At 36.8% G+C, this 14381-nt stretch overlaps 1 protein-coding gene across 1 annotated transcript in view; it reads left to right on the top strand.

Annotated features, from left to right (window-relative positions):
* The window catches only part of LOC139711247 (scavenger receptor cysteine-rich domain-containing protein DMBT1-like), a 107351-nt gene that overhangs the window by 74946 nt on the left and 18024 nt on the right, over nucleotides 1–14381 (top strand). The window contains exons 4-6 of the mRNA XM_071623161.1: nucleotides 1967–2290; nucleotides 2551–2877; nucleotides 4668–5000. Coding sequence (XP_071479262.1) covers nucleotides 1967–2290; nucleotides 2551–2877; nucleotides 4668–5000 — 984 coding nt within the window. The remainder of the gene's footprint in view (nucleotides 1–1966; nucleotides 2291–2550; nucleotides 2878–4667; nucleotides 5001–14381) is intronic.

Genomic DNA, 14381 nt, shown 5'->3' with positions numbered 1-14381 from the left:
AGGGCAATTTATGTACAAGTATTGTAATAACTTGCTTCCGTCTATTTTTGACTCTATGTTCCTAAAAAATCAATCATTTCATGAATATCCTACTAGGCGTTCCAATGAATTTCACTTACCTCTTTTAAGAACGATTTTTGCTAAAAACACACTTATTTATGTAGGCCCAAATTATTGGAATTCTTTGAATCAAGACATAAAAAACGCTCCATCCATATGTTCTTTCAAGAGGAGACTGAAGTCTTTTTTATTGCAATCGTACGACTCTACAATACCGAATTAACCATTTGGCCTTTTTTCTCAGTTACACTTACCTGCTCACTTTGTCCCCTCTTCAAAGAATTAATGGTATCTTTTTCCTGGATGCTCGCAATGTTATCACCTATGCCATTTTGCCCATAGCGTCTTGAAGTTGACTTTCCGTATGTGACTCCTGTTCATACGTCCCTCTATTTTCTATTTTCTTGTCTTATTTCAGGCGTCAAAATATTACTTTTCCCCTACAACTATCCTCTTATTCTCTTGGCATGCTTCTGCCGAAGATCGCTGTTTCTGTTTCTGTTGTTCTGTTTCTGTTTCTGTTGTGCATTTTTGTCTGCTATTTTGTCTTCAGTTTGTCAGTCTTGTCCATTCCGTTTGTCTTGTACAACCTTTTTTTTTCAGTAGTTGTCTCGTTGTCTAGTCCTGTTTCATGTTTGTTCGCGTCTATGAAAGTGTATATATGGTAATCTAATTTTTAGTGGGCTTCCAGACTTCTTCCACTTTATTATCTTTTGTATCCAGACATCTTCCACTTTGTTATCTTTTGTATCTACGATGATTCGATTCCATCAATGTTCTTCTCCAGAGGGGCCCACACACTACAAGCTCTGTCTTTTTAGTGGGTCCCTCCATTTTTCGCACGGTATACATGTACTTCATTTCGATCACTTCTGTTTCTTTTTTACTATACAATGTATGATTACTAAAGGTCCTCAATTATTGTACAGTCTTTTCATTTCACTATGTTCTATTTACCTTGTTCTCTGTTATCAAAAGAAGTGAAGCATATGTTATGTCGGAAAATGAAATAAACTTTGAATTGAATTGAATTTGATATTTGTTGGTGTTGATATCAATGGTTTAACACCCGTCCAGCTTCAATAAGAGACCACACCAGCTGGTGTTACTTTGGTGTAAATTTATTTTCACATTTTTTCAAAAATCTAGTATTTTAATGTAAAATTCTTGATCGTCTTGTTTAAATCAAAAATCAACAAGAAGTGCAGTTACTAAGAAACTCTTCAAAAAACAGTGTAAAATTTGGAAATGACACCCGGAGGTGTTGATTTAACACCATAAATGAGCACCGAAAATTTAACACCAGCTCGGTGTTCACTATTTAACACCGGACTTTTTGCAGTGTATTTACCTTTCATTGTAGCGCTCGACCAAACCAATTTATTCCGTTCTTATATTTTGAGTGATTGTTCAATTAGATATTTTAAAGATAAATGATTTACCATCGATATCATCAATACCATTCTTAGTGTATTATCTTCTTCTTCTTCTTTTAACTAATTCTGTCTTATTTCAACAGGGTTAAAGTCCCATCAGCAGGCAGGTACTGTTCTTTTAGGGCCCTGAATACGTGAAATCACAGTTATCATGCGATGACACGGAATGCAATCAATTATAAAGATATAAATCCCACTGTTGCTAGCCGCGAGCAATACCTAGTCCTACTCTTCAGAAAATGTTTGATTCATGAGTTGTCTTTCATTACTTTTTTTCAAAGATTAAACTCCATGCCAGGCTACGTGTTGTAATGACGCATGTTTTGATGTCATTTTATTTATTTTTTTTTTTACTGACATCAAAGGTAATCCATTATGTATATTCAAATTACCTCAACTCCTTCCATAGACAAAAATAAAAATGACAGATTATACTGCAATACCATTTGACGTAAACTCCTTTGCAGTAGAGACAACTCCTGTGCGGCTGGTCGATGGAGAAAGTCTGAATGAAGGGCGAGTGGAGCTGTATTATGACGGCGACTGGTCGACAGTCTGTGACGATAACTGGGATATTCGAGACGCAAAAGTTGTATGTGCCATGCTCGGCTATCTTGGGGCGACACGTGCTACATCGGGAGCCGAGTTTGGACCAGGTGCTGGACTGATCCTACTTGACGATGTGAACTGTGCCGGGGACGAGGTTGATATATTGCATTGTCCTCACAACGGACTTGGTACCCATAATTGTGGACATCACGAGGACGCGGGTGTCGTTTGCTTGAATACTACTGGTATGAAAATTTATTTCTTAATGATTACGAAAAGGTGTTTAATCTCATTGAAAACATAGGTGAAACCTTGTAGTCGTCCAGAGCTTTACTATTAGACGCGATTTGTGCATGTTAGTTCTGACGAGTGAGGACTTAATAATGAAACTAAGATAGCTTCTTCCATAGACAAAAAAAAAAAAGATGTTCGACAGAAGGAGGTAATGTATTTATCATTGGGCATGTTGAGAATTCATGATCTGTTTGCATCAACTTAATTGCAGTTCAGGCAACGCCTGTACGACTGGTCGGTGGAGAAAGTCTGAACGAAGGGCGAGTGGAGCTGTATTATGACGGCGAATGGTCGACAGTCTGTGATGATAACTGGGATATCCAAGACGCTCAAGTAGTGTGTGCCATGCTCGGCTATCTTGGGTCGAGACGTGCTACATCGGGAGCCGAGTTTGGTCCAGGTACTGGGCTCATCCTACTGGACGATGTCAACTGTGCCGGAGACGAGGTTCATTTATTGCAGTGCTCCCACAATGGACTTGGTACTCATAGTTGTGGACATCATGAAGACGCGGGCGTCGTCTGCCTGAACATTACTGGTATGCATGAAGTTTCTGGTTTATACACTGTTGGTCAAAAAGGTGGAATAATTTTGTATTGAATAAAAGTCGGCCGTTTTGTTTGCATTTAAAAAGCTGTCTGCAGACAAGCTGGTATGTTATTGATTACGTAATGTTACCCCATTATTCAGGTGATATTTGAACTTGAGGAATGTGCTATTACGTAAGAAAGTTACCTTGTGTAGACTATAAAGCCCTGTGCAGTTGAAATATTGCCCTTTTTGCTGATTTTGCACCATGCAGAGAAAGTTTATTTTTTCCCAGTTCCCTGTACTGTTTGCATTAAAAATCTGTACAGAGTCCCCCTGGACTGTGCCTGGTCCAATGCTGACGGCAATGCTCGAGAGAGTGATAGCGCTTAGGCGGGAGGGCTTCAAGATATCAAGCCTATCAACACTTGCAATATATGGCGTTTCGTTCGTTGAGAACTTGTATTTGCATATTCTTTCATCCATACTCAATTGCAGACTGTTTATTTTTTTACTTCCGGTATATATTTAAAATAGCATTATAGCGTTCGTTATAAAATCAACAATCACACAATGGCATTTGAGGTGTTAAATTCAATTGGGGAGCATGTCCAAGAAACAATGATATGCATATCATTGAAAATACTCTGTTTCGCTTCTGCCACTCAGTATATATGACTTTCTTTTTTACTGAAATCAAACATGTGATTTCGATTCTCGATATCTATGTAAGACATCTGGTGACAGCAGTAAGAAGCAATATCTGTAAAGACAATTTTTAAACAGAAGGTAAAACTTGTATGCAATAGCATAGGTTAATATCAAATTTGAAATCATTTATCATTATTATTATTATTATTAGTAGTAGTAGTAGTAGTAGTAGTATCATCATCATTATCATTATTGTTATTATTATTAGTTTTAGTATCATTTTATCATTATCATCATTCGTATCATCATTATCATCATTATATTACTATCATTATTATTATCATATCAAATATGAACAATATAGTGTTGGCTTGAAAACAAAAACCCAACAGCAATGAATCCAGCATTTTGATGACCGCGTTGTACCATCTACTTCACTTTGCAAGTGATTTATGTATCAGCTTTATGAAATATATAAAATGTTACAAAAGTGTGGCACTAGAGATGGTTCAGTTCAAACAAAAGTGGAGATTCAAAAGACTTTGTAATACACTGTAATAGCTTTTGATCAGTAGAATGCACAGTACAAACCGTATGCGTGCTGGGATTTCTTACAGAAAAGCTGCATTTTAAATGCATATAATGAGGGAATAAAGACATAATTATTACCAGGGGCAGTCGCTTTGCACGTTACATGGTTGTCGGCGAAAAAAAAAACAAAAACCAAAAAACAAAAGGCGTGTTGCATGTTTTATTTTTCCCCTGTTTTCTTAAACCAAAATGCCTTTTCAAGTTATTGATATGATCAGTATGGCTTCTCTATGACAATGTCGTCTTTCTTTTTGGCCCTACTGGCGTTTACGCCAGTGGAATGCGTCCTTCAACAAATGACGTCATCAAGTAAGTGGCTGAATTCCGAATTCGGGATTCAAATTCCGAGGCCGAGAGTGAGGGGAAATCGACCCACTTTGTAACCTTTCTAGAACAATTTTTGTTCAATGTTAGACAAAAACATAAAAAGATCGTATTCAGTTTAACTTTTTGTCTCGATTTATAACAGAATTGGACTGGTAAAAAAAAAGTCAATGAATAGGCTGATAAAAGCTCAGAGGAAATATCTAATAAATCTGCTCCATTGTCCACTGGCAGCTGCAAACGTTCACGAAGTCTTGCGACTGGTAGGTGGCAATGAACCAAACGAAGGTAGGGTGGAACTGTACTTTGACGGCAGCTGGTCAACTATTTGCGACGATGACTGGGACCTGTTTGATGCCAACGTGGTCTGTTCAATGCTGGGCTATCTACGAGCAAGCCGAGCTTCATCACAGGCAGAGTTTGGTCCTGGGACCGGACCAATTCTGCTGGACAACCTGATGTGTCGAGGCAGTGAAATAAGCCTATTTACCTGCCCACATGAGGGCATCGGCGTTCACAACTGCGGTCACCACGAGGACGCGGGAGTTGTGTGCTCGAACGATACGGGTATGTTTTTTTATGTACAGTAAAATACAACTTACGCTTAAAGGGGACCTCCGGATGATTTTCAGACTTTTACATTTGAACAACTGTAAATTAGTCAAACTGAGTACAGAGTTTCAGAATTTATAGTGATTGGGATAAGTAATGAGAATGTTTTCAAAATTTATTATGAATTGCAATGAACAAGGATGATGACATGACAGCCTCACCATAAGAATGCATGAGTTGGGGCTCAAGGAAGCAGAAAAAAAGAAGAAGGTATGTATGGATTTTTCACAGGTGAACTTGTTGAGCAAGCGGTATTGTAATGGAATTACACTGCTACATTTCTGAAATATATGAGGCTCTGATGTCATCATCACTGTTCAGTGTAATTTGTTTAAGATTTTCAATTTATTGGTTTCTCTACTCAAGGACCACAATAAATTCCATGGATCTATACATGGAGCTGTTGATTTATGTACTACATGATGTGAAATTATGAAAATCGTCCGGAATGCCCCTTTAATTAAGTCAGCCTCATATTGTACCTGACATTGGCCGCGCTGTAGTATAGTTCGGTGTTGATATAGCTTTGATAAATAGGCCTATAAGTGCATTTGCCAAATAAGAAACCTAAACACAAAATCAAACAATTAAGTAAGCCTTGTGTTCGGCAACACTGTGTTAGTATTCTTGCTATGATTCTATATGCAGACACAGAATCTACAGTTGTTGGTAAAATCAGCGCGGAGGGAATTTTATATGAATTAAATATTTTCTTTTTCCAGAAAAACCAAACATACAAGCCCATAGCCTCCATCGCCTATTCAAATTCTCATGAAAACATGTCTGGCTTTGCAATAGCAGAAATTGTCTGTGTCTGAATGACTTTTCTGTTAAACAACATTTTTCACGTTAATTTTACTACCTATGAATTGCACTTTGATAATTTCTTTTCATTTTTTTTTTCATTTTTTTTTTCAGCAGAGAGTTCAACTTTGGTTATTTATGCCTCTATTTTAAATCACACACTGCTCTTGCAAATATCTGTTGCTTTCTGAATTTCCTTTATCGAACAAGTATTGTATTTTGTTGCAACTGCATTATGTTAAACTTTCTAGCTCTTAACAGGTATTTGAATAACGGTGGTATTTGTTTTATAAGAGGTGTAAAGAAGGATTTCAGAAGAATCAGCATTCTTTATCTAGACTTCTAAAGTGAAACTAAAATTCTTGGAATCATAAAATTAGTGACAAATTCCGTAGTTCAAGAATTAAGGTCAGAATTTGAATTGTTTAAAAACATTGCTTCATTCAATCTATCTAGTCACACACTATGTAACTGTATATCATGTGAACTGCAGTTTGTATTTAATTGAATATTACGTTTGGCACAAATAGCTTCTGTGTGTGAGTAAGAAATGGACATAGAATGGCCTTTACTTCTCGGATTTTGGGGGACTAACCAAGGAAAAGAAATTTATTTTCGGCAATATCTATTTCCATCCCTAATAAAACCCTTGGAGAAACGGATGAACAATTAATGTAATATACATTTTTGTTTCCCCTCAGAGTTCTATTGGAATGAATGAATCATCATATTCAATCCTTTAACATACCTTCTTGGAATGCTATAAAACTTTCTGAAGTATTATGTTAACTGTGATATAGATTTCATATTGTAACTATCCTCCCCCAATTCCCCCTATATCCATGGGAAATGCGTGTTCAGTCCGTCACCAACGGGTTAAATACAGTAAAATGATGTAATAACAACAGGTTTGATTTTTTACTAACAGCTCAATTCAATTCATAAATATCGTTGATATTTCTGCATATAATTATTACAACACCTCAACATTCTATGATTCTTTTGAGCATTCTAGATTATTATGCAATTTATTTCATTATAATTTGCATTCAAGGAATGTTATCTTAGCTTTATCTAAGTTCAATCTAAGGCCAGCATTTTTTTTAACGTAAACACTTCCTGAATTGTAAGATTGTGTCTAATATAAACAGAGTTTGAAAACAGAGCAACAGCATCCGCTTTTAACACCGAGAAATCTTTACTTCAAGTGCAAACGCTTCTTTCCATGTGAAATCACTCACTGATGCCATTAATATTTTTTGGCCTTACACGTGATTTGTATTGAGTTTTACATCTTTTTAAACCTTACAGTCTGCTGTTTCAGAATCTGTCCGTCTCTAAAATTTCATATCTGGTAGCTATATATATATATGATTATATGTGACCGTGCATCATAAAACCAACAAAAAGTCGCACCACTTGATTTTACGTGAGGACTCAAAAAAGACGAAATGGGTCAACTAAGTCAATCTTCAGTTTGTCATATTTTTCCGAAAGAGTTATCCTTCGTCTACATTATTCCTTAGTTTGGGATCATAAAATGAATGGGAAAATGTGTTTTCAGCAGTTTTTCTAGATACCTTTTTTTTTGTGTAGAGTAGTGAGATTAAGTATATGATGTCATAGAGATCCCTTTTAATTTCTAGAAATTCCATTGCAAACTCTTCACTTTCAACTCTAAAAACGTTTTAAAGGATAATGCTACTGCTTTGAAAGATATCATTAATCATGACCATAATGTGTTGATAGAGCATGCTGAATTTCATATTAATCTGAATTCCCTTCATCGTTGTTACTCCCATAGTTTACTTTTTTTTAATGGTCTCATTCATTGCACAGCTAGCACGGTTTGGTAAAGATTAAGCACTTGAATAGACTCTGTACTTCAGAGCCTCTTTTCTCAGGTCACACTTTTCCAGAGTGTGAGTTTTTTTCCAATATTTCGATAGGTTAGGAGAGTTCATTTGAATTGAAGTATATATCATGTTAAAACTTAGAGTCTGCTCTTTCAGAATCTGACCTTAACTGGAAATTCATGTCTGGTGACTTTTTGTCGCTTTTGTGATGCAGGGTCACATAATTTTATGTGTGAAGATGGTAGAATAGAAACGTTACTGTTTCATTTTTTTTCTCAGCCCACGGTTCTCTGGTCCCTGTTCCATCGACAGAAAAAGTTTGCCCAGAGTCATGCCAACAAAACGCACATACATTCTGCTACTGTGACTCCATCTGCACATTCCTTGGGGATTGTTGCGAAGACTTCATCAGCAATTCCTCAAACTTGTCTTCAGGAAGGGCCAATACGATCCCGCCCTTGGAGTATTGGTCTTGCCTTACACTACCTGTAGGACTTCACCTTAAAAACTGGTTACTTGTGAACAGATGCCCACCTGCATACGAAAATACATCAATTACTGAACAGTGTGAATTTGTCGGACACGACAGCATCTTGACCGACGGTCAGGGTGTTTTCTTTGTAAATGAATACTGCGCGGATTGCCACGGCGTCAGAAACACACCGTTACTTCAGGAGTATGCTGTCTTTGACAACTTCTCAACAAATGCGTCTTTAAGCCCATTGACTTTTCGTAGTTACCGTGTACTTTCAAAGAGCAATTCACTCACTCCTCCAAGGGAATGCTCTCTTTCATTCAATTCAATGGTCAAAACATGCCCCGGCGGTGATGATAGTATGCCATTGGCGATCGAAGCTTGTGATCGCTTTTCAGCTGTAGTGCATGTGGATGGTACGCCATATAAAAACGAGCACTGTGCAGTGTGCAACCATGTTCTTGATAATGAAAGCTTAATTACTTCGCCCTTACTTTGCCATTGGGTTGCCACATTCTCAAACTCTGCACCGCTCATTCCGTATTATGCTCCAAGTCAAATCGGAGATGTCGTTGTTAATGATGCTCCACAACCAATTGTAAGACCACGGTGCCCTAACGGATTATTTCTTGAAAACTATCGGTGCATACCCGAAGACGCAGAGTGGCCATCCTGTCAGTCTCTCCTCTTATCTTACGCCGTCCTACAGAACAGTGACGCAGTGGGTTGCCTTACAGGTCTCGGACTCTCGTCAGTATTGACAGAAACCATTGAGAACACAACAGCTGAAGCCAATACATTATACATTTACGATATCGTTGGGCTACATTTGCCTCCTCGTAGTGAAATCACGATTATGATAGGCAGCGACATTGCCACATTTAACAGCACATGTCCGGAGATAGCGATAGAGCTTCAGGAAACTTGTCTCATTTCAGACGTTGACGGTGCTGATTGCCCCGAGAAGTGGTATACCGGCCCCCCGAATTTTTTCCAGCCAGTGCAGATCAACGGATCAAACTATGTTTTGTTTAACGAGACTTACATCAATCCGGTGAAATGGAAAAACGCCACAACCTACACCCGTATATCTCAGGCTGCTATATTTGAGGCAACAGCACATTTTCATCTGTGCGGAAAACGCGAAGATATTCTGGACTGCCCGTCTGTTTTGATTGACATATTCGAAATCATCACTCTGGAAAATAGAACTGGTTTGAAGATCAGTGGTCATGATGTGTCAGTACCACAGGGGGAATACGTTCTACTGCCGAACGGAAGTGCCCTGGTATGCTGGTCTTCTGATTTAGCTGACAGCGGACTGTGGTACTTTTCACCACTCACGAAAGCACAAACTATTGTTGGTCATGTTGTGATTGGTTTATCATCACTATGTCTCTTAGCAACAATGGTGACGTATTCCGTTCACGAGCAACTACGAAACATTCAAGGCATATCTGTTCTCAACATGATCATTGCTTTACTGATTGGGCAGGTGCTGATAGAGTATCCAACCACTTATCTTCATCCATGGCCAGCACTTTGTCAGACAGTCGGTGTTCTTGCACACTTCTTTCTCCTCGCTGCGTTTAGCTGGATGAATGTTCTGGCCGGGAACCTTTGGCGTAGTTTTTCCCTCACCGAATTCAAATCCAAGCCAAGTCGTGAGAGAGTACGACGTGTTGCATTACGTTTTTCCCTGATTGGTTGGGGCGTCCCGGCTGTCTTTGTTGCTCTTTGTCTAATCGTGCATTTTGAGGGGCGTGGTGTTTTCTCGTTGAGGTACGGTGGTAATGGCTGTTGGATACGTCCTTTCAGAGATAACGTCATCATCTTCCTCATACCGGTTGCCTTGAGTCTCATGCTGAATGTCGTATTCTTCATTCTTACTGTTCGTGAAATCAAAGCGCTGAAGAGCAACTCTGAAATTCTGACTTCAAACCATGAGAAGAAGGAGCGAAGACACGAATTGATTACTTACGCAAAGGTAGGTGATGACTGAAACAAAATTCACGTTTACAATTAAGGGCTAAATATGTCCTACACGATTGAGTAAAACCTGCGATAACTGCACAAGAAGAACATCTCTCTTTAACATTTTTGACTTTCTCAGGCATATTCACAGCAGTCGAGCAAATGGCTAAACAGGAATAGCACATAAATAAGTTTTGTTTCGAGCCAAAAAATCTCATGTGAAGAAAACGAAATAGAGGATTCTACCGAGCCTTTAAACACTGCTGAAATTCGGCACTCGTTGTCCCATAATGCAGGTCTGTGCAATCAAATCAAATCAAATCAAAATAAAATGTGACCGTGCACCACAAAACAAACAAAAAGTCGCACCCCTTGATTTTACGTGAGGACTCATAAAAGGTGAAATGGGTCAACCAAGTCACTATTGAGTTTTTCATATTTTCTGAAAGAGCTATTCTTCTTCTACATCATTCTTTATTTTGGGATCATAACAATGATGGAAAAGTGTGTTTTCAACAGTTTTCTACAACCCATTTTGGGAGGTGAGTAGAATGATCGAGTATGTCTTAGAGGCCCCTTTTCATTTCTTGAAATCTTTTGCACATTCTTCATTTTCAAGTTTAATAACTTTTGAAAGGGTAATGCTACTGCTTTGATATTTGGCATTAATCATGGACAGAATGTGTTTATAAAACATGCTTAATGTCAGCTAAATCTGATAATCTCTTCATTGTTGTTGCTCCGGTGGTTTACATCGTGTGTTTTGTCCCTATAATCGTACTGCTAGCCCGGCTTGGTAAAGATTAAGCACTTGAATACACCCTGTACTTCAGAGCCTCTTTCCTCAGTTCACACTTTCCAGAGTGTGTGCTTTCTTTCCATTATTTAGATAGGTTAGGAGAGTCCATTTCAATTGAGCTATATATCATTTTAAAGGTTAGAGTCTCCTTTTTCAGAATTTGCCCTTACCTAAAAATCTATGACTTTATGTTGGTTTTGTGATGCATGGTCACACATAATAATTATGAATAACATATTTGCATATTTGCATAACTTCATTTCTTTTAAACGTATCTGTATATACGACTATCAAAATAGATCATATAATACTGTCTTTTTTTTAAAGAACAATTCTTACCTCAACGATTTAATTACAAAGTGGATTACATAGAAACAGACATTCACTTGTACAGTTTAAAAAAAAGACCACACAATACAATAAAATACGAAAATACTTCTTGTCTTGTTTTTCGCTCTGATTCTTTCCATGGGTTTCAATCAGATCTCAAGCTTGATGGGATTCGGATGGATAACGAGTTTCATTGCGGCTGCGGTCCAGCTTTCGTTCGCCTTTTATGTCTTTATTTTGGCCGTGGCTGTCCAAGGAATTCTGGTCTTCTGGTCATTTGGTCTCAACAAAAGGGTCAGGAAAATGTGGCAAGAATGGGCTAGGAATAAATTCGGCCAGCCGGAAGGAAAAGGGAACAAGAAGCAGCTGGTCACTACTAGTTCTAACCGATTTGGTACACATTCAACCTCATTGTAATGAAAAGAAGAAACTATTTAGTAATGGCGGAGAATAAAGGAATTCTCATTGAAGGCACAGATTTTTTTTTTTTTTTGTAGTTCTACATTTCATAATATTGAATGGTGTTTGCAAGTGCGGTAATAGATGAATAGATAAACTCATTGAGGAATTCCGCGTATATAGACAAAAGTAAATAACATTTCTAGCAATGGGTAATCTTCATTCTTCGGTGAGATTTGTTTGATGGGAGTATCGTAATTCTTTGTCACTTTCTAATCAATTTACAGACGTATTACAGAAGTATTATTTTAGCTATGTAACTCAACCATGCACTTCATTAAACATATATCATATTTTGTAAATCATGATTATATACAGTTGTATGTGACTCTGTATCATCAAACCACCAAAAAGTTGTCATCATGGATTTTCACAAATTCTGCAAGAGTAGAAGAATTTACAATAGGAAAAAGAAGTGAAATAAGATTTGTTAATCCGAAATTAAAAAAAAAACAACACTCAAGTACTTTAAACGGACCTTCGGAAATTCCATACCTTATTTTGTTTTTCGATTAACGATTTTTTTCCCATTTTATTTTTCAATTAAGCGAACTTTTTGAATAACAAACACCATTCTATACATTTTCTGATAAGCAATCCCTCGGAATAAGGAACCATGGAAGTAGCAAAACCAAATCCATTTTTGTTTTCTAAATATGATGTACTTTTGGTATAAGGAAGTGTTAACAAAATACATGACTATTTTTCAGGGTTTTTTACGTTTATGTGCATTATATGTTGTAAATGTGTGGTTGTGTGTCGTGTCGTGTTTTTTTTCACTTTCTATTATTAAAAATCCTTCTTATTAAAACAAATTCTATTTTATGTTCAATTTCAAGAATCTCTGGTATAAGAAAAACCATTACATTCTCTGATTAGCAGTCCTTCGGAATAACGAACCATGAAAATAAACCCCAATCCATTTTTTTAATTAATGAACCTTCAGAATAACGACGTGTTGCAAAACACACACACACACACACACGCATTAACTCTTTTTTTTTTTGCATTTTCCTTTATGTGCGTTTTGTATCTGTGTGTTTGTGTGTCGAGGTGTACAAATAGCACGGTAGCTTGTGTGTGTGTGTTTGTGTGCGTGCGTGATTTTTACACTTCAATCATTAATTAACTGTACATTTCCTATTATGAAAATCATTCTGCAAGCATTTTCTTTCAATGTTTTGAATCTATATCAATCAATGTAAGTGATTACATAAGAAAACAATGGAATAGAATACAGTAATGTGTATGTATAGTGGTGTCGAAATCACTCTAGGAGCACTTGCAAAGCGAAAGAAACAGAAAAACTAAAATCATGAACGCAATGTAATTACCTTTGTACTGCCCACTGTATGTCAAAGAATGTTTGTTTGTTTTTTAGATAAAAACCTTTTTACCGTTATCCCACCAATTATTCTTCAGTTTTGCAAAAACAACGAAAAAAAAGCAAGTTTATAATTATTACATTGTAGGTATTGCATTTCGTTTTTTCCTCTCACATTGCATATTTGTACGTATAGCTTGTATTACACTTTTGACATGTGCTTCTGGCAAATCATTTTTCTATTAATCAAATGTATACTTCCAGTCATGTATTACCATTTGTTGGATGAAAATAAAGTTCCTATAGAAATGTAATTGTATAAGAAAAAAAAAAACACAACACCAATGTGCGCCCATTTACTCAGGATAGTCACATTAGTGCAGCGCTGTTCTTTCTTTGGGCCCTGTGGTTATCATCGCCCCAGCGTTATCAGGTTCACGTTACAACTGCTTCGAGAGGGAGACCGTTAGCGTGTGTGTGTGTGTGTGTGTGTGTGTGTGTGTGTGTGTTAAATCTTGATGACTTGAAATATGCTTACGTTAACCAGCAAAATTAAAGATGAAGAGCAACTTTACATTAGAAAACGCAGCATTATTGAATGATGATATTCAATAATTAAATGATGATGTATCACTTTCGACAAACATAGAAATATTGCCTACATCACATTCTGGAAGATATCACTGTCTTATTTTGATAAATCCTCCCCAATATTGATAAAAGAAATAAAAAAGAAATTAAAAATCATGGATAAAGAAGGGAATCTTTCTTTCAATTAAAAAAAGAAACACGTCACAAAAATATCCTTTGCTACACCATTATACCTTATATTGAAAATGTTGCAAGGTAAAGATTTTATAGAAATAAAGTGACTCATTATTATTATTGGTATCATTATTATTATTATTATTATTATTATTATGAAGCTCTCCCGCAGAACATATGGAATATAATTTCACTCGAAATATGTCACCGTTTACATAATTATAGATAGTTTATGTAACTTTGAATGTTATCGGTGAGGTCATGGATATGAAACAAAAGGAAGTGTCAACATTTCAAATTGTACATGAAGGACAAACGCTTTATAATCCTACAGATGTAGCACATTGTTGAAATGATCATTTTGTTATCAATGCAGGTCCTACCATGCTTACGCAAGCTTCAAGAAATGGATTCGACACAAACAGACGTTTCACAATATTTAGTCATGCCACATGAAAATTCCTTATTTTTTTTTTTTAAACCAACAGACCATGGCATAGTGATAACATACTGGATATTGTTAAGTCTTTCAAATTAAGCTATTCAAATA

This window comes from Diadema antillarum, unplaced genomic scaffold (genome assembly GCF_040938485.1).
Source record: "Diadema antillarum isolate AM-2024a unplaced genomic scaffold, OU_Dant_1.0 seq00001629_RagTag, whole genome shotgun sequence".
Lineage (NCBI taxonomy): Eukaryota > Metazoa > Echinodermata > Echinoidea > Diadematoida > Diadematidae > Diadema > Diadema antillarum.
This window is presented reverse-complemented; position numbering and strand designations above follow the sequence as displayed.